This window comes from Aplidium turbinatum, chromosome 9, assembly GCF_918807975.1.
Source record: "Aplidium turbinatum chromosome 9, kaAplTurb1.1, whole genome shotgun sequence".
NCBI lineage: Eukaryota > Metazoa > Chordata > Ascidiacea > Aplousobranchia > Polyclinidae > Aplidium > Aplidium turbinatum.
Window position 1 is genome coordinate 25,433,963 of NC_137480.1, and position 22,553 is coordinate 25,456,515.

Consider the following 22,553-nt stretch of genomic DNA (forward strand, 5'->3'; position numbering starts at 1 on the left):
CCGACTCGTCTGGAAAACTTTTGACAATGTGCTCAAGGCAAGCCTCCGAAGATAAAGGTGTGCAACAGCTTCTAAACCTTCATAACTTTGGGAAAACAAAATTTGAATCGTTTGGATCTTCCAGTTTCCTTGAAGATGAAAATTTTGGAGAACCAATAACCAAAGTATCGTTAGACTTGTTCGGCAAAACGCGAACACCAAAGAAGAACACACAACCCATAGTCAAATATAAATCATCCCTTCTTCATAGAGGGTTTGTTTCAAGCTATGTTCGTGGCAAAGATGCTTGTTGTCCTGTTCTTCAAGCACGAAGTATCATTGTACCCTATAGCATTATCTGCGAACAGTTCTTTGAGATCTACAACAAAATCGGCTCTCCTCAGAGTTTTAGAACGTTTTGGATGTCCACAATGTACTGTACCAAGTTGAACGTCTATGTTATAGACCAGCGGTTCTTAAACTGGGGGGCGTGAAAGGTTCACAAGGGGGGCGCGAGCGATGTCAAACTATGTGACTAAGTGGATTTATTGCCAGGATAAAGCAAAAAAGTCCCAATGCCATTGGATCTCACTGCGTGATTCACCGTGAGGCTCTGGCCTCCAGGACTCTACCAGCTGCAATGAAAGATAAGCTTGCAGTAATCATACGAGCCGTCAACTTTGTCAAAACCAGTGCCGTCAATACGAGACTGTTTACCAATCTGTGCAAGGATATGGATTCGAACCATGAGACTCTCCTCTTCCATACATCTGTTCGTTGGTTATCGAAAGGTAATATGTTAGCCGCGTGTATGAAATGAGAGATGAACTGATGCTATTTTTGGAAGCTCATGGGAAGCAAGATCTCCTTCTGCCATTTTCATCAGAGAAGTTTCAGCTGGAGTTGGCATACCTCGTGGACATTTTCGAGGCCCTCAATAACTTAAATCTGCTCTTGCAGGGCAGAAATACTAACCGGATTAATAGCTATGATTTCATTCGAGCATTTGTGGCAAAGCTGGGGTTGTGGCACCGCCGAATACAAACAGGAAATGCAGCTTCATTTCCCAACCTAGATACTGCACTTGACAAAAAGCAACTTGAACTGGAAGGTGAGCTTAAGGCTGAAGTGGAGGCTCACCTTCAGCTTTTGAAACAAGAATTCGAACGCTATTTCCCAGACTTGGGTGACACCGACCTTCCAGAATGGAAGATGACAAGAAATCCCTTTCGTGTTAACGAGGACATTCTCTCCGACGGTTTGCAAGAGGAATTCTTGGAAATAAAGTGTAACTCCACTGCAAAAGACGATTATGAAGCAATGCCACTAACTGATTTTTGGGTTAAATATTTGCACATATACAAGGGAGTGGGTAGCGTGGCGATACGCACAGTTCTTCCGTTTTCCTCCACTTATCTGTGCGAAAGTGGCTTTTCTACACTTTTGAACATAAAAACAAAACATCGAAACAAACTTATTGATTGTGAAGCCGATCTGAGGTGTGCATTATCAGCTACAAAGCCTCGAATTAAACTTTTGGTTTCCGAACAACAATTACATCCCTCACATTGATGAAAGTTAAATATAAATTTCTGTAGTCATTACACATTAATGTTTGCTAATTTTTTAGTTTGGTGGGGCGCAAGTTTGGATGGCACGTCAAAGGGGGGCGCGGCTCAAAAAGTTTAAGAACCCCTGTTATAGACGGTTCAGTACCTACTCATGCAAATAATAAAATCCAGAGGTAATGTGAAAACATTTGAAGAATACATTTTTTAAATCGTTATCCCTTACGTTACTGGCAAGGCAGCAAAGTACAATCGTGTTGACATTGTCTACGATGTATATCTGAAAAATAACATCAAATCTTCTGCAAGAAACAAGCAACGATCTGGATCTTACGTGGCTGTCACAAGTAATGCGGCAAAGTGGGGCGTGTTGTCATAATTTTTACAAATCAGCATATATCTCGTTCTGTGCCAATGGTATCGAGATGCTAGATAGTGCAATTGAAAGAGGTATTACTCGACTTCTTTTAGCTACAACTAAAGTTTTTCTAGATTATATCGTTTTTACATAAATGCATGTTTAATGCAAGTAAATGGGCTGTGACAACACGCCCCACCCCGGGGCGTGTTGTCACAGAGCACGGGGAGTGTTGTCACAAAAATTTCTGCACATGCTTTATGATTAAAATATGACAGAAAGCAATAAAAAATGGTGTTTAATACAGGCTGAACGAATAAAAAAATATACGAAATGCAAAGAAATTAATTTACAACATATTGGTAAAAAGTTTATGCCCATTGTCAAAAGCAATAAAAATGTCATCTTGAGAATTGTGTGGCACTATCGAATATATGTGTGTAAGTTATCATTTACAGTAGAATTCGCCTATAACGGCTTCGTTTATAACGTCAATTCGCCTATTACTTCACATTTCGCTCGGTCCCGGCAGAATTCCTATCTTTTACGTACATTGTAGTTCGGCTACAACAGCATCGCCTATAACGTCAATTCGCATGTAACAGCACCCTTTATTTGTCCCCAGACGTCTTTTGTTCGTTTATAACGTCACTTTAAGCCATCACCTTCACCACGAACGGTCAGTATTTTAATCCAGTTTGCGCTGCTGCTTGCAAAATGTCTTCCTTTTATTTTGCTATGTCGTTCTCAGCAGGGACTTTAACTGAATTAACTTTTTTCTCGCGTGAAAAACTATCACGTGTAAAAAGCAGCTCTACAGCTGACCTATAAACAACTCAAAGCAACAGTTGTAGCCTACGTGCAGTACTGTATAAACTAATTAACTGAATTAACTTTTTTCCCGCGTGAAAAACTATCACGTGTAAAAAGCAGTACAGCTGTGTCAAATCCATGTCAAAACCGAAACAGCTCAAGATCAATGCCTTTTTTGCTAATAAACTTCTCTACTACTGTATGTAAAAAAAAAACTGTATGTAACGAGCTGTATTGCGCAAATTTCCTATACCTTTCGCTGTAGGTTATTTTTTTTTAAACAATTTCTTTGTTCACTGTATTTTCTGCGTGCCTTTTGTCAGTTTGGTGGTACACAGTAACCCTGATTGGATTCTACACCTCTTTCTTTAATCAAAAGACAGTTGTGGAATAGTTTGCGATAGTTCGTCTATAACGTCAATTCGGCTATAACGTCAGTTTTTACAAATCCCCTAGAGGTGCCGTTATAGGCGAATTCTACTGTATCTGATATTAATTTTTTTTTCTAAAAAAGCGTTGTATTTTAACAAATACGCATATTCCCTCGTTGTATAAGCAAAAATATTTTTTTATGTTTTTTAACATCAAAAATGCACACCATGGGGCGTGTAGGTAGTCACAGCTGTGACAACACGCCTCGTGGTATGAAATCACGTGGTTTCAACAACCATGTGTACATCTCTACTTGCATGTCTTATCTGTTTAGTATGATGAAAAGAGCAGGCTTAAAGCAAACGAATGGTATCTTTCCTGATCAGTTATGATCATACCTTAGTTTGCCAGACCATTTTTTAGTTTAGTTATAAAACCTGATTTTGCCCAAAATTCAATGGCACTCCTCATAATTTCTGATGTGGTGACAAATTTATTAACCTTCACTGCTTGTACGAAAGAGAATTGAAAACTATGCCTTCCATTGAAAACTCGTAGTTATGCGCTTGGGTTATCACATGGAAATCGTGCTGTGACAACACGCCCCACTTTGCCCTACTCGTCTTCCTCTCAACTGGTCTGAGTTTTTGAAAAATGACAGCAACAAAACTGCGTGATATCAACTGGTTCAACAAGCTGTGATAACTTCAGTCGATCCAAACTTGTCTACGATTGTTGTTACATCGTTAGATACAGCTCTTAGCTATCAAACATTTGACAAATTTCCTCGTGTGATCACGAAAGAGGAAGAAAACCGCAAACTTTTTCATCTTGAATTGACAGTGTTAAGATTCAGACATTGCATAACCTGGTGTCGTGTAGGCCTATTCATTTGATTTGTAGATCATAATTACATATTAGGCTATTTTAAATTTTGAAGTGGCATGGCTAAAAGGGAAATTCACTCCTGGTAGTTGCTTTTCTGGTTATACCCTTGATGACGTCATTATTGCGTCATACTGTACTGGTATTATTGCTTGCAATTTCAAAATTTTGAGCATTTGCAAAACTTATAATGATAGTAGTTAATCGCTTTTTTGGGAATAAACTTACATTTGGTTCCTGAATTTCAAGTTGTCTAGTCTTAATAATGTAATGATGACGTCATAAAAGATGCAATCATGACGAAACTACTTTTGGGAATTGTGAAATGGTTCTAGTAACCGGTACTCCAACTAAAACCAACAGCAAACGACCAAAATCGGTTAAAAACAAAAAAACATGATGACGTCATAATGACGTCACCGTGTCAAATTATTTTGTGCTTGTTTTGTCTCACTTATTTGTGTGCTTTTTAAGTAAATATATGCAAAAATCAAATCAGTAATTGCACAAAACTGCCGTAAAGAGCTGAAATGTGATTTCTGGGGAAATCCCCGATTTGGGGGTGATCACGTGACCCAAAAAGTTGCGGCACCCACTAAAATCAAAGTTGGGTTGACCAACTGCAAAAATATGCAAAAAAACAACGTGCAACACGTTTAGCCTAAAGATTCCCCTAATGGCCTGAACTACAGCCAAATAAGCCAGAACAGCAACCCAAAAGCTATCGTTGAAATGAGCAACAAGCTTGGATTTTTTTCCCCAAGAAACTCTCTCGCAGCATTACGTAACTCAAACAGTCTGTTAAACACTTCTCCCCTTGATAACCAGCGAACTTGAGTATGCATCAGTAGCTGTTCATGATCAAGATCCATATTCGAACATAATGAAGCAAAGAGACAACAATTTAGTGGATGAGCCTTGAAAAAATTAACAACTTTTATGCAAAAGGTTAAAAAAACAACGGTTTCAGACTTTGCTCGCGGACCACCAGGCAAATGCCCGCGGACCACAGGTTGAGAACCGCTGCTGTAGAGTGTAGACGAAGCACTCGGAACGTGCGTACCGTACTTTTTAAGCACAAAGAAACGGCACAAAATAGAATCGGTGTGATGCAGCGATGAATCCAGCGCTTTTACTTAGCCTCTCAGCAAGTCGAGTTATAGTGGACCACTCTACAACCGGTATATGTAATGAAAAAGACGATGATGTCTCTTAACCTCTTTTTAAACCTCTAATATATTTTAACAACCCATCAAAAATATTGCTAACGAATGCTCCTGTATTTTATTTTCATTTCATAACCATGGTGGAAGCGACAATTTTAATTTTCAAGAATTGACGCAAAATTATCAATCACTGATCATAATGCTAACGGTTGATTTCATATGTACATCTGCGGATCTAAGCCATTGGTTAGCCAATCGTATCGGAATCCAAGCTTTACAACCAGGATAAATAAAATCATTGTTGCAACATGCCGCAGTGAAGTTATTGTTGCAACATGTTGCACAAATGACAGATGCAAACTGATCTTATAACGCCAAGCCACTGCAGGAGCACATGCTTTGCTTCCATATCAGCAATGCTGATACAGTTACGTTCATTAATTAGTTGTTCTATATACAGTCATACGGTATCAATTTTTTCCCATGATTACAAGGAATGTGTTCTTCACTGGAGTAAATATCGAACTCACTGAGTTCGCAACAATAGATTTATTGAAAGAGTTTAATCGAGGCCGCGAGCGCGTACGCTTTCAACTTCAAGCTTAAGTTTCGAGGTCAATTCTGAGCACAGAAGACGTTCGGTCAGTTCGTCCTCGCCACACGCCTGTAAAAACACGTAACCTTCAGAACCATTCAAGTAAAATTACATCGATCAAGTACTTTCAAAGCCCCATGCACTAATCTATCTTCACAGAAACACAAATCTACTTCAGCAATAATAATAAAAAATTTTAAGCTAAGTTTAAACATGCCTCACATACTGTCAATTACAATACTAAATTGGCTTGCTGCGTGTGGCTAACAGCGTTATTACTAGTACAATGTTGGCAGTAGAGTTGACAGAAGTCCAGGAGGTACTATTGGACCTGGGATCCAGATTATTTTAGAAGCCTGAATTTTTCAGGAGAACTATGAACGAAGAAGCTTATTTTCTGGGGTTTTACTATTTTTTATTAATCTCTTGCTTGAGGGGGCCCAGGCTTCTCATCTGTACCAGGCTCAAACAGTTCTCTGAACGGACTACTCTGTGCAACTTGATGGTCATCGTTGAAAATCGGCAATTGGGGATTAGATGGAGTCAACTATTCGCAAACAAAAGACAAGACTGAAAAGTATATTTCTATGTTTGATAAATTACCGTCCAATAGAGTTTTGCTTTACAATATGGCTTGAACACATCCTTGGTTGAAGCTAATACCATTTTCTTTTTAATCTGGCAATTGTCTGCAACCCTGTGGAAATGTAAATACAAGAAACGAAAAATTATTTTTGAAAGTCAAACAGCCGATCTTCGTTGTTTTTTATGACAAATCCCCACAACACATTACAATCGAGAATTAGCCTAATTACTACTTTAATAGCCGGTGAATTATAATTTATTAACTACAGTATTACAATATACAGTAGTCCCGCTTATTAAGCCCACGGATAACAGGCCCACCCGCTTTTTAAGCCTATTTTGGTCTGATCCGAACTACTTCCATTCATTCTTGCACTAAACAATGTCACCAGCTTAAGCTCAAAATCGTCAGGTCCCGATGTGGATTTAATAAGCGGAGACTACTGTGAACGGATACACCGAACATGGTGGAGCCACCAATCAGAAAGATTTAAATCAGGGATTAATATATACATGCTCATACAGTTGAGAACCCCTGGGTGTCCACAGGATTTCTGTTAAGTTCTAGTTTTGCTTTCAATTGGTGGGTAATAGAGATGTGCTGAACTGTTATTTTTAAATAACTGCTATTATCCGTTACTTTAAAAATCTTATCTGTTATTGTAGTCCTTCCCAAGAACCAAGCTTGGCATTTTTTTGTTACCAGTGCATAAATTGATTCTTGAGAAAGGTAGTAGATGAAGACTAAAGAGTAGGCTATATATATCTTACTGGAAGGAAATTGGCAGGCCATCGATTTCATTCACTCCACTCATTCAAAACCAAAACAATGCTAACGTCAAGTAGCTTTAATTGTTCCTTTGTTTACAAATCACTTACCAATGAATAAACGTCGCTGCAGATTTTGGACCGTCACTAGTTTCTGCATCAAAGTCGGCATAGCACCACATTGCCTCTGCTTCTTTAAGCCGTGACAGAACCATATCCAGAGAAAAATTCCTATCAAGATGGGGTTCAGCTTCAACAATTTCCCAAGTAGTAGTTGTTTTCGTAGTGCCTTTTTGTTTGAGCTCAAAAAATGCTGCTCCAATGTTCTGCGACCGTGAGGATTTACTGGCACCATTCACCAAATCAATCTTCTGCTTGTGTTCCGTAGACAGCTGTATTCCTGACATAGCCTGAAAAATAACTGAAAAGTGTTGGAAAGAGCACAATACCTGCAAAAAATGTGATCATCAATTCACTACTAATGTTAGTGTACGTATGAAATGTTGACATATTTACTCGATTGTGAACCGTGCTTTATAAAGTTTTATGTGTCTCGATACCCCGTCTTACCCTGAGTCTGGAAAATGAGACGTAAAACAGAAAGAAGGTTTAGATTTGGAGACAACTCATGTATTTGATCGATACAGTAGTACAATATTAAAAACATGAGATGATTGGATGCAAAGCAGCTGTGACAAGAAGGGCAAGGCTGGGTTGGGCTAAGTTCATAAAATGTGGAGAAATGCTATACAAGTATACAGAAAATTTTTTTTGTTTAAAGTAAAAAGGGGGTCCACGTCTCTTAGGCGCAGACAGTTAGGCGCCGGTCAAATAGGCGCGCACACTGTGGCGTCTGGATATTTAGGTGCGGAGCACTGTGGTGCCCGTTCATTTAGGTGCTATTCCTAGTAAAGTCTGCAGATTGTATCAGCTCAGCTTTGGCAAAACCTAGTCGGGGTTTTGACGGAAAACTAAGTTATTCTTGACTCAAGTAGAGCTCGACCGATATCACTTTTTTAGACCGATACCGATATTCATAAAAATTTTAGGCCGATACCGCTATATATCATCTACGAATAATTTGTTACCAACAAAGTTATTAAGCAACAAACCAGTCCAAGAAAGTTTATGCATTAGTTGCTGTAATGGAAAAATCATTCTTAACACTAATCACAAAAGACACCAAACAAAAAAGAAACAACCCAGGCCTCGAAATTCGTTTTTGCTGACGGCGGACAAACGTGTCCGGTCTGAATTCTTCCCCATTTAAGAACTATGGCTACGGTTTGGAAAGCTTTTTAAAATTTCAGCGAAGGCTTTCATCAGACCAAAGAGGTGCGCTTGGAGAGTCAAAGCGCCGTGTAGCTGTAATACGCCGCATAACTGATTAACTTCCACCGAACAAGGTCGTGTGGCTTCTTGCGTCACAATGCTCTGGGCACGGGTCGGAAAACTTCTACAATGACGCTACTATTTTCTTCTGTGCAAAGTTTCACTAGGCTTTTTTCTTTGGGTTTATTTTTGCATGTCATGTGAGCGAAAGTTAATTTTCCTTGGGCCTTTTCTTTCTTACTGTAATACCAAAACTTGACAAATTTTGCTGCATCTTGCTGTGATAGCCAACTCGTATGATCTAATTTTGTAACGAATCTTGCCTTTACCAATATCACTTGGCATACATGCCTTTAGAACAGAGGTGGGCAAACTACGGCCCGCGGGCCGCATGCGGCCCGTGACTACTTTCTGTGTGGCTCGCGAAAGCCTGAAGCAAATATATAATAAAATAATCCTAAAATTGCTTGAAAATTTTAATTCTACAATGACTTAATTAAACTTTTACTTCGTATATTTCATCTTGATAAAGATAAATTATAGTCTTTTGGTCGCATTGTAGTAGTTTGTTTCCCCAGCCACATTGTGATCTTGCATGAATGGATGGCTAATATTAGTGTCAAAAAACAGCTGGTTAGGCTTTTCTGACTTCGGCCTGTAGAATCATGAGACTTTCTTTTTCGTTTCAGTTTTTCTGATTATGTTAATTCGGTCACAGATGTATTCTGTTTAATTCGCTCAAAGTGCGTCTGGCAAAGTGTTATCTTGATGTGGGTTGTATTCAAATAAACGAGACAACCTTTTTTATATCTTTTATGTAATACATGTACTGTATATAAAATCTCCGTTTCTTTCGTCATTTGACGTTTTGGCTTATAATCTTAATTATACACACTAGACATGGTTTTTGAGGCTTTTCTTTTTTTCTGTGGGAGGAAGCCTTTTAGGAAAGTGCTTACCACTGAGGGACTCGCACTGGGAAGGCTATGTGGACGACATCTACTGCTTTCCGACAAGTGCTCGAAGATATCAGTTGGTTTGCAAGCTGCAATTTAAACTGAAGCACTTAGTCACAACAGCACAACACTGACTGGCGTGGTCTTTGGGCTGGAGGTAGACCATCTGAATTCAATAAGAAATTACAATTGGTAGCTTGGTACTGCCAGCAGACAGTGAGTCAGTACGCATTGAGAGAGTGTCAAAAGAAAAACCTGAAATATCACTCTGTGATGATCCGGAGCTTTATCTATTTTATCTAAGTATTGATGCAATTCAGATGGAAAATGTCATGAGACAACAGATAAACAGCTGGCTAGTCATTATATTGCATAAGAAACTCCACAAACAAGTAACAACACATTTAGAAATCTTGAGGGTTTCCCCAAGTTTTACCCGGTTTCCCCCAGTTTTACCCGGTTTCCCCCAGTTTTACCCGGGGAAAACTGGGAAAAACCTCCCAGAGGTTTTACCCAACCAACCCTGATTATACTATACTGGGGCCCTCGAACAAATTCAGATTCTGAATGCGGCTCTCGAGATAAAAAGTTTGCCCACCCCTGCTTTAGAAGAAACACAAGTTGCTCAAACGTGCTTGCATAGCACGAACAATTGTTGCGAGAATATAATTTCCCGCCCATTCTAGTGCGCGTGTCTAGAAAATGTTAATACTGTATCCCTTAGCTTCCATTCAAGCAGGAAAACTTTCGAGGTTTCCGTTGCTTCAACGATTGATGACAATGAATCAACGTAACAAAGGTGATTTCTTAGCTAAGAATCGATGGGAGCACGCGCAACTTAGTTCAAGTCTTACATCACAATGTCTGGCTTTGATCTCCGAGTAATAATGATACGGCAAGGTTGATTACAAAATTAGATTATACGAGTAGGCTATTACAGCAAGATGAAGCAAAATTTGTTAAGTTTTGGTATTACAGTAAGAAAGAAAAGGCCCATGGAAAATTTACTTTCGCTCACATAACACGCAAAAAAATACCTAAAGAAAAATGCCGAGTGAAACTTTGCACAGCAGAAAATAGTAGCGGTAGTGTATAAGTTTTCCGATTCGTGCCCAGAGCATTGTGACGCAAAAATCCACACGACCTCGTTCGGTGGAAGTCATGGTGGAAGTTAATCAGTTATGCGGCGTATTGCAGCTACGCGGCGCTTTGACTCTTCAAGCGCACCTCGTTGGTCTGATGAAAGCCTTTGCTGAAATTTTAAAAAGCCTTCCAAACCGTAGCCATAGAATTCAGACCGAAGTCCATCACTGAGTCACACAGGCGAAGAATTCAGACCGGACACATTTGTCCGCCGTCAGGAAAAACGAATTTCGAGGCCTGGGTTGTTTCTTTTTTGTTTGGTGTTTTTTGTGATTAGTGTTAAGAATGATTTTTCCATTACAGCAACTAATGAATAAACTTTCTTGGACTGGTTTGTTGCTTAATAACTTTGTTGGTAACAAATTTTTCGTAGCTGATATATATCGGCCGATATATATCGGTATCGGCATAAAAATTTCATAAATATCAATATCGACCTGAAAAAGTGATATCGGTCGAGCTCTAGTCCTGATCTCTGAAAATAGAGGGTCTGCTACTATTCGGTGAGTCCGATTCGGTGAGTTCCTAACCTCTTACCCAGTGGTTCCCAACCTTTTTGACCTTGCGGCACCCTATCAAAGAGATAAGTAGTTTGCGGCACCTTGGCAAAACTGGATCAATTTTATGTTTTTTTTTTTGTTTTTTCATTTTTCGCGCAATTTTTTTCTTTTTTCAATTTTATGAGGTTTCTGTATTTCAAATAGCCCTAATAGCGCTCGTAAATAAATGTATTTATTCAAAATTAGTCAAGGTGTGAAATTTGGGCTTGATTTCTTGCAGAAAGTCCCTTAATATCTGGGAGCACTATTCGATAAAGCCACCCGCATATCTTCCTCGACTATAAGCGGTCGTTCTCGTTTTTCAGTTTTTATGTTCGTTTATACGGAAAATCCACTCTCACAAAGGTATGACGTGGAAAACTGCAGAAAAGGCACAATAGCTTTCTTTTCAAAGCAAGGATATTCATTTAAATTTTTATCCAGAACTCGTCGAGAGGCATCTGCTTGTGCATAAGCTTAAAATTTCTATCGTTACGTATGTCAATTAATTCTTCTTCTTTAAGATTCAAAACAATACGAGAGTCCAGTAAAAGAGGATATCTCACCCATGCGTAATTTTCCGTGGACAAGCTGGGGAAATATTTCTAAATTTTTTCTTCCAATGATTTTAGGTGCTGAGTTATTAATGAGACAACTTCTTTGTTCTTCATTTCAGAGAATGGTGAAATCATGTCAAAGTTTCCGTTCTCCAATTTTAAGGACCACATTTGCAGTTTTTCTCTCAGTGCTTTCATTTTATCGGTGGAAGTTAAGAGAGTTTCATTTTTGCCCTGCATTTTCACATTCACGTTTTTTAAATGGTCGAAGCTATCTACTAAATACGCTAATTTGGAGACCCAATTGTAATCGCAAAGCAATTCACAAAATTCCTTTTGCTTTTCAAGGCTGAAAATAGAGAGCATTGCATCCTTCAACTCATATAGTCTTGTTGAGAAGCAGCGATTTTCCTGGCATCAGAACTACCTGACTGCTCAGTGCTCACTATAATAAATAGAACAGCGAGCATTGTGTTTCGCTAACCATACCTGTGTAGCTTCCACCCTCCACACTAGCCATCAAGATTTTCCCAAAAACATGTGTTTCTCTGCCGTCGAGTGTAGCAAGAACTCAGTGATGGACACGTGTTCGCCCATGAGGTTGGGCTCATCAGTACCGCACCACTTGTTCTTGCTACACTCGACTGCTGAGAAACACATGTTTTTGGGAAAATCTTGATGGCTACTCGTGACAATGCTTTTAATCGCGACAACCATCTTACTTCGGACGGTATGTAACAGAAGATTAGCATAGTTTGCTCCCATTTCCTTACAAAGCTTGGCAAATAAACGTGATTTAAGTTGTCTACTTTTGATGAAGTTGACCATTTTGACATCTTTGTTTAACACTTTTTTAGGTCTGAACCTAATGTTTTTCCGACAAGAACTTCGCGATGAAGAAAACAGTGTGTTGTTATAATATCACTATTTTGCCTGTTTGCTAACGATACGAATCCTTCAATTGACCTTGACCCAACCATCGGTTTACAATGGTTCGCAAACAATCGTGCAGTTTTATAATCGTGCTGGGTCACACAATCCAATAATCCATCACTGCAATAAGACTTTGTGCGCCGTAAAATGCAAAATAAAATCGTGAAACCTGGCAATAATGATGCCTTTCAAACGTTTTTTGAGAAAGAAAAGCAACGAGTCAAAATCTCTTTCACGCTGTTTTTCCTGGGCGAGAAAACGAAGGCTCACCGCCAGCCCAGCGGCTTCCCCACTAAGACTACATTTACATAATAGGCGAAATGACAATGACCGAAATGAAATCTCAAGAAAGGAGCCGGGAATAACTACGAGGCTCAAAACTTAATTCACACTAAAACTCGGTTAGAAATAAATAAATTTCGCACTTAACGAGTTAAAGAAATAAAGAATGAGCCGCACAATTGCAATATCTCGCGGCACCCTTGAGCATTGCAATTGGCACCCCAGGATGCCACGGCACCCCGGTTGGGAACCACTGCTCTAACCCCTAACCCTAAAACGGCAATGATAATTAGGCTACGGTACTCTATAATTTTTTTTAAAAAATCCCCCGTTAAGGGATCGGACTCACCGAATCGGGCCATTCCAGAAAATAGCATCCTTATTATACGAAATAGAATTCTCGGATAAAGTGGTTAGAAACCATGAAAGCATTTGTACAGCTTTGTTAATGTTTCAAAACTTCAATATTAAACTTTTTATCAAATCTTCTTATGATTTAACTGATGATCCAATGGGATGCACAGTGTGATAAAAATATTTGGAACAAAGCAGACAGTATCACACTAAATCAGAAAAATGATTTTTTTATAGAGCTTTTGCTCCACAAGTGTGACTTCTTCAGTATGTCTGCAACAAATAAGAATACAGTAATATTGAGATCATTATATAATTTATATAATGATTATATGATGATAATGATTTTAATTATATAGATTTCAATTGGGTCATTGTTGACCTCAAATACGTTTTGATCCGCCTGAGTGTGTTAAACGAATGTTCGTCCGGCAAGACGTGCATGGTAATGTCAAGTACAATCGTATGAAGATTGCCACATTTAGTAACATGATTGTCGTTTTCACGAAGCTACCCTCTCCCAAAACCATTGTTGTGGCATGCTGCGTAGGAAACAAACTACATTAGCATGAATTTGAAACAGATATATTTTGAATAATAAAATTAAATAAAAATATGAAAAAAATAAAATTAAAATACCGATAAGAGCAGGGAGTGCGCCGCACCCCTGCACCTCCCTAGTACACCTATGATTGACATTGCATCCTAACATTCTTAGAATTCAGTTCTGTTGAGTTAACACTTTCATAAAATTTTATAATGATCTCAATAATATTGCATTTTTCATTATTTGTTGCAGACTATATTATACTGAAGCCACACTTGTGTGGAGTAAGCTCTATTAATAAATTGATTTTTCTGATTTAGTCTGATATAATACATACTGTCTGCTTTGTCAATGTTGTTTGATTCTCCATATTTGTATGAATCCTTGTTTTTGCACATAAATTTTATCAAATCAAGCACCCAGAATTGTCTATCTCACAAGGTGTGTTATCCCTCATAATCAAAATGACACACGTTCAAGGATTCAGAACAAGGGTGTCTAAGGTGATGAGGTTAAACATATTCAGAGGTGGACACTAGGGTGGATCAAAAAAATCGAATTTTTGAGTTCAGCTTAGTGCATTTGCCAAAAGATGCAGTTTGGGCTATCTCTTACATTGGTACTTGAAAAAACATTTTTTGACCCCGTTTGACCCCTATCCAAGAGCGCTCTAGTGGCCGCTGAGCCAAAATTCCTTAAATTAGCCATAATACCTTTTCTAGTGGGTGTAGGCTAATGATTTTGGTGTCTAACCCCACTAAATCAAGTCTTAGGAAGTCACTTCTGCAGTCTAAAATGATGCATGGGCAGCCAAAATTGCATAATGACATTTTTGCTCTAAAAAAGGCATTTTATGGGAAAGAAATGGCATTTTTAGATATTTTGGGCAGTTTTATGGATGAAATACTAAAAAAAGTGTAACCTAGGTAAAACACACTAGGGTGTGACCATTTGTGTGCAAACTGGCCTCCAGTCCAATGAGGTGGTGAGGTGATATGAGGTCCAATAGACTACAGAAGCATACAATAGTGCAGCTGCATGCCGCATATATATTTATTTGATAGTGTAAACTTAACTATTGCATTTATTACAGCTTTAGATATTGTTTATTTCAATGTTTGTAAATATCTGATCACACTTAACTTAATTGAGTTTATATGATGTTTAATAGAGGCAAAACTTGCATTTGGCTTCTGAATAAGCATCCCATTGAACACATCCTGGGTAGTGTGCACACAACCCCCTTGTTTTTTACTTTTTTTTTGTACTTATTGACTTGTAGATTTGTGAAATTGTTCCACTAGCCAGTAGCCAAGAATCTTTGCTGGTCCAAAAATCAGTAGAATTGGGGCACGTTTATGTGGGCCACCATCCCATTCAAATTTTCAGGTTTGCCATTAAGTAAATATTGAATTAACGGTATTTTCACGCTTCTCAACAGAAGTTGTATGTTTCAACAAAATAATATGCATAAAACTTTTGCCTGTTCGACTATCTATCGTACAGGGAATTAAAAGAATATGCTTGTCTATACGAGTTGTCTGTGAATTCACATTTTTTACGCGTTGGAATAGCTAAAAATACAACTCCAGTGAGCGGAAGTGGTCTAAGATTCTAATTTCGCACTGGAAATAGATCAAATACACATAGAAAGTTACCAATAGGCTAGTAAGTTTGCTACATGAAAGCCTGGTATTGAATCTGTATGTATACAGTAACTGTAAACTTTTACTAACACATTTTGTCACAGAAGGCAATGTAATCGACTAGTCTAATCTGTGCAAGAGGATATTTAGTTTTTTCTCTTTCTCAAATTAGGTGCGTCTTTTCTGTTAGCTTCCACTATTTGTAAAGTGTTTTGATAGTGTTCCTCGTTTCTGGCACAATGTAGGTAATCGGTGCTCAGTTTAACTCCATGTTCAGCCACATTGTACACAGCTTTCTGGTACGACTCTGATTCAGACCATTTCTATACTGATAAAGGAAGAAAATCATCATTTATCTCTAAAACAGAGAAAAAAACCGAGAGTCCTTTGTGATAAAATCTGTCAGTTTTGATTCCAGATTGATTTCGGATGGAAAACGTGGTTCGTAGCTAGGCCGGAATGGCCCGTTTCGGTGAGTCCGATTCGGTGAGTCCGATTCGGTTAGTCCGATTCGGTGAGTCCGATTCGGTTAGTCCGATTCGGTGAGTCCGATCCCTTAACGGGGGATTTTTTCAATTTTTTTTTTAAATTATCGGGTACCGTAGCCTAATTATCATTGTCGTTTTAGGGTTAGGAGTTAAGGTTAGGGGTTAGAAGTTACGAACTCACCGAATCAGACTCACCGAATCGGACTCACCGAATAGGACTCACCGAATAGGACTCACCGAATAGTAGCAGACCCTAGCTAGGCAGTGCCAAACCGATCTGCTGGTGTAAAAACAGGATCTGTAGGTTTTACATGTATAGGCCTAAGTTCATCAGCCATCTGATGTTTTCCTCTTCTTGAACTTCAGAGCTGAACAGTGCCAGTCCAGTGGTACCATCTCAGCAGAGAGATACCAAAATTGACGTTTGAAGCTACGTTCAGCAGCATGTAATATCAACTTATGCACTGCTCCATATCTGAGAATGTTCTTGTACATAGCCAAACAGTTCCAAGGAGCATCTACAGCAACACTACACCGAAACCAATATATACAGTAGACGAGTGAAATAAAATTCATGAGATCTTTTAATTTAGCCACTTGTGAAACTGATGTGATAGTTCCCTTAGGTAACTTAGCTATTTAATTTTCCAGTAGCACCAATTAATAGGAATGAATCAATTTGGCCATCCATCTGGCCTTGTGTGTGGCCCCAGAACGGTAGAATTTCACATTTTGTAGACCAGGACTGATATAAGCAATTGCACAAGTTCATAAGTTATTTATAGTCGCCTCAAATGAATTTGTATTTGCTTTGTGCAAGTTGAACAACGTCATCTTTGAGGTTCTGAATGAGATCATGTGTTGTTACTGGAAAGCTGTTGATATCCAGTGTACTTAGCAGTTGGCCACTGTGGAATAGAATCCCAGTTCTTGCGGAGTCTCATCAAGATGCTCATTTCTGGTTATTTGAAACCTCTAGCTCTAGCGATTTCACCGATGTGATGTAAACAAGCTGACCAGAGAAGTTCCTTATCTTAAGAGCTACAGTAGAAGCAGTTTTTGCGTTTCTTTTTTAGAGTGTTTTTGTCGTTTTTCTGCACTAAGAATCCTACTTTCTTTCTTTCTGACTCGTGCGAATAAAATAGAGTCAAATCCGTCTATTGTGGCTGTCCTGTCTGTCATCATTCCTTTTAAGAAAGATATGTCTGCAGGATTTGATATAAGCTCCTCAACAAAACACTAACATACTGATTTCGCCTGAACCCGTTGTCATGCATTTTGTCCATTACTGTAATGCGATGGATAATTGGATGCACAAATTAAAGGCAGCATTTTTGCAATTAACTTCATACGGTAATTGTTTGCTTTTATATGTTTGCTTCAGTGTATTAACAGCAGTACCTTTAGAAGCATTATGAATTTGTTTTTCTTTACCCTATTTTTTAAAAAAACAATAAATTTCCAACTTTTTCAAGCATTTTTGCTGAATAAAGGCTCTGATGTCATTTTGCTAGCCCATAGATGATTTTAAACTGCAGAAATGACTTCCCAAGACTTGATTTAGTGGGGATAGACACCAAAACCACTAGCCTGCACCCACTAGAAAAAAAATTATAGTCAATTTAAGGAATTTTGCCTCGGCGGTCACTAGAGAGCTCTTGGATAGGGGTCAAACGGGGTCAAAAAATGTTTTTTCAAGTACCAATGTAAAAGATAGCCCAAACTGCATCTTTTGGCAGATGCACTAAGCTGAACCTAAAAATTCGTTTTTTTTGATCCACCCTAGTGGACACTGGACAGTAGCATGCTACTTTTTCAGCTAACGCTACCTTTTTTGATATTGATAGTAGCGGTACATTTTAGTTAAAGCAGCGGCAGCAGTAGCGATGTTATTTTTCCCAATGTTGCAATCGTTAAGAGGCACTATGTTTGCTTAGTCGTACTTCTTCCCAATTTAAATGTACTTTCCAATTAAAAGTGTAAAAAAAAGAATCGTTTTTAGAGATTTTTGAATGAAACTCTGGAGCATAAGAATGAAACCTCAGTTAGAACTTGTTTTCCATTACAAAGTTGAAATGGCAGTAAAAATAAATGTGGTACTGAAAGGTGACATGATATATTTTTAAAGTCATTTTGACAGGCCTCGAAATTCGTTATTGTTGACGGCGGACAAACGTGTCCGGTCTGAGCAGCTATCTCGGCGGACAAATTAAGATTCACGACGGACACGCCAGTTTTAGCGTCGATTGTCATGCTTAATCACTTTATCTTGAAAATTCTTCGCCATTTAAGAGCTATGGCTACGGTTTGGAAGGCTTTTTAAAATTTCAGCAAAGGCTTTCATCAGACCAATGACGTGCGCTCGAAGAGTCAAAGCGCCGTGTGGTTGCAATACGCCGCATAACTGATTAACTTCCACCAAACGAGGTCGTGTGGATTTTTGCGTCACAATGCTCTGGGCATGAGTCGGGAAACTTATACACTACCGCACTACTATTTTCTGCTTTGCAAAGTTTTACTGGGCTTTTTTCTTTAGGTATATTTTTGCGTGTTATGTGAGCGAAAGTAAAGTTTCCATGGGCCTTTTCTTTCTTACTGTAATACCAAAACTTAACAAATTTTGCTACATCTTGCTGTAGTGGCCTACTCGTAGAATCTAATTTTGTAACCAACCTTGCCTTATCAATATTACTCAGAGATCAAAGCCAGACATTGTGATGTAAGACTTGAACTAAGTTGTGCGTGCTCCAATCGATTCTTAGCGAAGAATTCACCTTTGTTACGCTGATTCAATCTCATCAATCATTAAAGCAACGTAAAAATCGAAAATTTTTCTGCTTGAATGGAATCTAAGGGATACAGTATTCACATTTTCTAGATGCGCTAGAAGGGTCTGCTCCTGTTCGGTGAGAGCCTTTTTCGGTGATTTTTTTGAATTTTTTTTTTGAAAATTATTGGGCACCGTAGCCTAATTATCATTGCTGCTTTTACATCGTTTTAACGTCGCTAAACGTTGAAATAAGACCCTAACCCTTCACAACCCCTGACCCTTAACCCCAATACAACAATGATAATTAGGCCACGGTACCCAATAATTTCAAAAAAAAATCACCGAATAGGGCTCTCACCGAAAAAGGCTCTCACCGAATAGGGAACTCACCGAATCGGACTCACCAAAACGGGCCATTCCGGCGCTAGAATGCATGGAAATTATATTCTCACAATCGCAACAATTGTTCGTGCTATGCAATGATGATTTTTATCGCTAGTTCCTGTGTTATTTCTCGGCAGACAAATGTGACCGATCTAGATGGTGCTTCCCACGGACATCACATGCTGTGACGACGGACATGTCCGCGGTGTCCGCCGTGAATTTCGAGGCCTGTTTTGACTTCAAAGTACTTGCATAGAGCTTTTCTGTGTCAGTTTAAGACAAAAGTAGCATGTAGAAGTAGCTTTAACGCATGTTGCTTTTAGTTAATATTATTCAGACCACATCACAATAGAATAGTCATTAGTCATGGACACAAAAACTTACCATTTTGCACAATAGGTCTTTTTTTCAATGCAATGAAAAACAGATGTTAACAATAACAAAAATCTTTTATAAACAAACAGATTGACACTTAACATGCACTGAAAGTAAAAAAACAATATCAAAACTAAGTTGACACATACCAAAGACAGGCAAGGTCTAGTGTATAGAAAAAAAGCCAAGATGGCACCTGCAAGGCAGTAACTAGCTTTAACAAGGTTTAACTAACTACCTGGGTATTACCAGGCACATACAGAAAAAGGGTTAACCCTATCAGTAGTGACACGCGGTTTTATGAGGACGCACCACTCTAGTAGTGAAATAGTTCACAGTTTAAGGAAACATGCTAGAAATGCAAAATTTCTTGACTTTTAGTTTTTATTCTTTGCAAATTTTCTAAACCTACACTGGTCATTTTTCTACCTTCCTGCCCTTCACAATAAACATTTCGTCTCAGGCGGCTTGACATTTTCATGCAGTTTTTTAGACATTTTTGCTGCTTGATATTTGAGCACACAAATTATATATATATGGTCGGAATGGCCCATTTCGGTGAGTCCGATCTCTTAACGGGGGATTTTTTTTTTTTAAATTATTGGGTAGCCTAATTATCATTGCCGTTTTAGGGTTAGAAGTTAGAGGTTAGGAACTCACCGAATCAAACTCACCGAATCGGTCTACTCACCGAATAGTAGCAGACCCATATATGGTACATTATGTTAGTGCAATTACTTTGAAATATAAAAACACAAAAAATGCATTTAAATATTTATGAGCAAAAGTAATTTTTTGTTTAGTCTAGCATTACTCTATGTTATGATTCAAAAATATGCATCCCAAAAGTCAATTTTGAAGTTATTTTAGGGAAAATAGAATAAAAACCGACCTTCTGATGTTTTTTTATCTCAAACACTTTATTTCAATAAATATTTTGGGTAAAAATTAAATTTCTATACGCACAATACACATGGCTATTTTCTTGTAAAATATTTTGGCTCTGTGATTTTCATAGCTCCCGTTATTAGCGATTAATTAGCACGGTGCTACGATACCCCTTGACGTATTTTCCGCATACAAAAACAGCTTGTACTAAGATAGGGTTAAAACATTGTGAATGCGATCAAGAATCAAGATGTTAAACATTATTTCATGTCTTTTAAATCCATCAACACTTATCATAAGGATTTTTTGGTGCATGTTTCTCTACAGGGAGCATCACGCAATGTAATCATAAGACTGCTGACTTACGTAATTTTTCTTGGGCCAGGTACTTCAAGGCAAGGCGTAAAAGCGACACTTCACTCGAGAAATTTTCAAGACGTCCGCGCTGCCTTTTTGAACACTGCAGAAAAATGATTTGATCGAAGTTCTAACGCCTGGTATCAACATTTCGCCACACACGTTTTGTGCTATTCGACACAACGGGTTTCTTTTATAGATGAAATAACCTAGGCTACCGTTGTCAATGTCTATGCCAGTTTGTATTTGCCGTATGAGCCAATTAACATTGTTGAACTGTTAAAATGACTCTGTTGGACACTTGTTACAAAAGTTTTTCACATCTAGAAAACAGCCTAGCTTCCAATCAGATGTTCAGAAAATGTTCAGAAAAAAAAAAAACGCTATTTTTATGGAAAGGAGTTCTCTTCCAGAGGAACATTTTGAAGACTGCGGAAAATGCTTTGATTGAAGTTCTAACGCCTACTTGTTTGCCGCAGGTGTTTCTTATCTCCTAAACCAGGGGTCACCAACTGGCGGCCCGGAGCCGCATGCGATCTGCCACGCTGTTATGTGCGGCACGCGGAAGGTATCAGCGTACAAGTATAACCAAAAATACTTTTCTTGAGGAGTTAAAGAGCATGAAGGCAAAAATAATCTCCGGAAAGCATATTTTTGCTTTGCATACGATTTCACCGAGCGATCTGGTCAGTAATTAACGTAAATCGTTTGCCTGTGAGATAGTGTTTCCACTTCCGAACGGATTCAATAATGGCGACTGCCTCTTTTCAACTGCTGAGTGTTTCAGTTCGGACCCTTGAAAAGTTCTGGAAAAAAATGCCACTGGGCGGCCATTTTGATTAAGCGTTGCGGTTAAAGCAAACTCTGAAGTAGTGTTGGGCGATATATCGAATTTTCGATACGATATCTTTTTAATATCGCTATTTATTTCAATATCGTTCGATATTTTAACTATTACAGCCCTAATTTGTAACTGCAAACCCCTACAAAAACGTTGCCGATGCCAAACGACAAAAGTTGAAATTGCCTCGGCAATTGCTGTGAATGTTAATTACAAAAAAAATTGTACCAAAACATGTGAAACGAAAAGCGAAAAATATACTAGAGTAGTCTATCACGACCGCACTGTTTGATTTGTTGTGATGTAATAATACCAAAAGTAGCGATAAAGCGAACAACGCGATACGCACACTGTTACTGTAATTCACGTTGAATAACTCACGGAGAGGAAAAGTAAGTTAATTTTGGGTTGATTTAACCTTCGAGTCAGCACAAATCGATTTAATTTTCCCGGCGGGTTAAATTGCATAACAACAAAGCCCAACAAGAAATTTACGTTTGTTTTACATTAATTTGACATCTAACGACGTTGAATTATCATAAAATAACGTTAATTGCTCAACCAAGTACCGGTAACAAATTAATAGCTCCCTGCGAGAAGATTGCCTCAATTTACGTATGCACTAGCATAATTTCGGCACAATTGGGATTGGGATACTGCCAACACCAGTACACCACGAAGTCTGTTTGATGAAGAACTAGCTGTCAGAATCGGAATCTTCAGATGCTGAATCGGAGGATGAGGTTGTCGTGTCATCACTGGAATCACACACATCAAGAGGCTCATCGCTTGGCTGTAAATCTACACTATCTTCGCCGTTCGCAATGAAGCGTCCACGTTTTGCCGCTTTCGTGCTTTGATACCCATTAGTATTACCCATCCACACACCTCTTTCGCAGAGCTCCATCAGGGTGTTGACTAAGGATCAAATCTATGACTGTGGCATAAAGACTGGGAGGAATGTCTAACCCTAACCTTACAAGCGCTCGTTTGGCCTCGGCATTTTTATTGCCGACGCTAATGCGCCATTCATGCATTTGCGTCGGCAATCAACTCGGCAATTGCCGGCACT

General features: G+C 38.6%; 1 protein-coding gene across 1 annotated transcript; it reads right to left on the bottom strand.

The window, feature by feature from the left end:
• Positions 1–5,245: 5,245 nt before the first annotated feature.
• On the bottom strand, positions 5,246–19,504 carry LOC145777246 (uncharacterized). Its single transcript, XM_082588578.1, has 4 exons — positions 19,405–19,504; positions 7,201–7,499; positions 6,340–6,433; positions 5,246–5,805 (listed from the first exon to the last, which is right to left on the bottom strand). Exons 1-4 carry the CDS (start codon positions 19,405–19,407, stop codon positions 5,704–5,706), a joined length of 498 nt encoding a protein of 165 aa, XP_082444704.1. The 5' UTR covers positions 19,408–19,504; the 3' UTR covers positions 5,246–5,703.
• Positions 19,505–22,553: the final 3,049 nt, after the last annotated feature.

Bases quoted from the DNA above. Each gene is read 5' to 3' on its own strand.
- LOC145777246 (XM_082588578.1), bottom strand. The intron at 6,434-7,200 runs GTAAGTGATTTG...ACATTTCCACAG, and splicing joins GCAGCGACGTTTATTCATTG to GGTTGCAGACAATTGCCAGA. The intron at 5,806-6,339 runs GTAATTTATCAA...GTGTTTTTACAG, and splicing joins AAGCAAAACTCTATTGGACG to GCGTGTGGCGAGGACGAACT.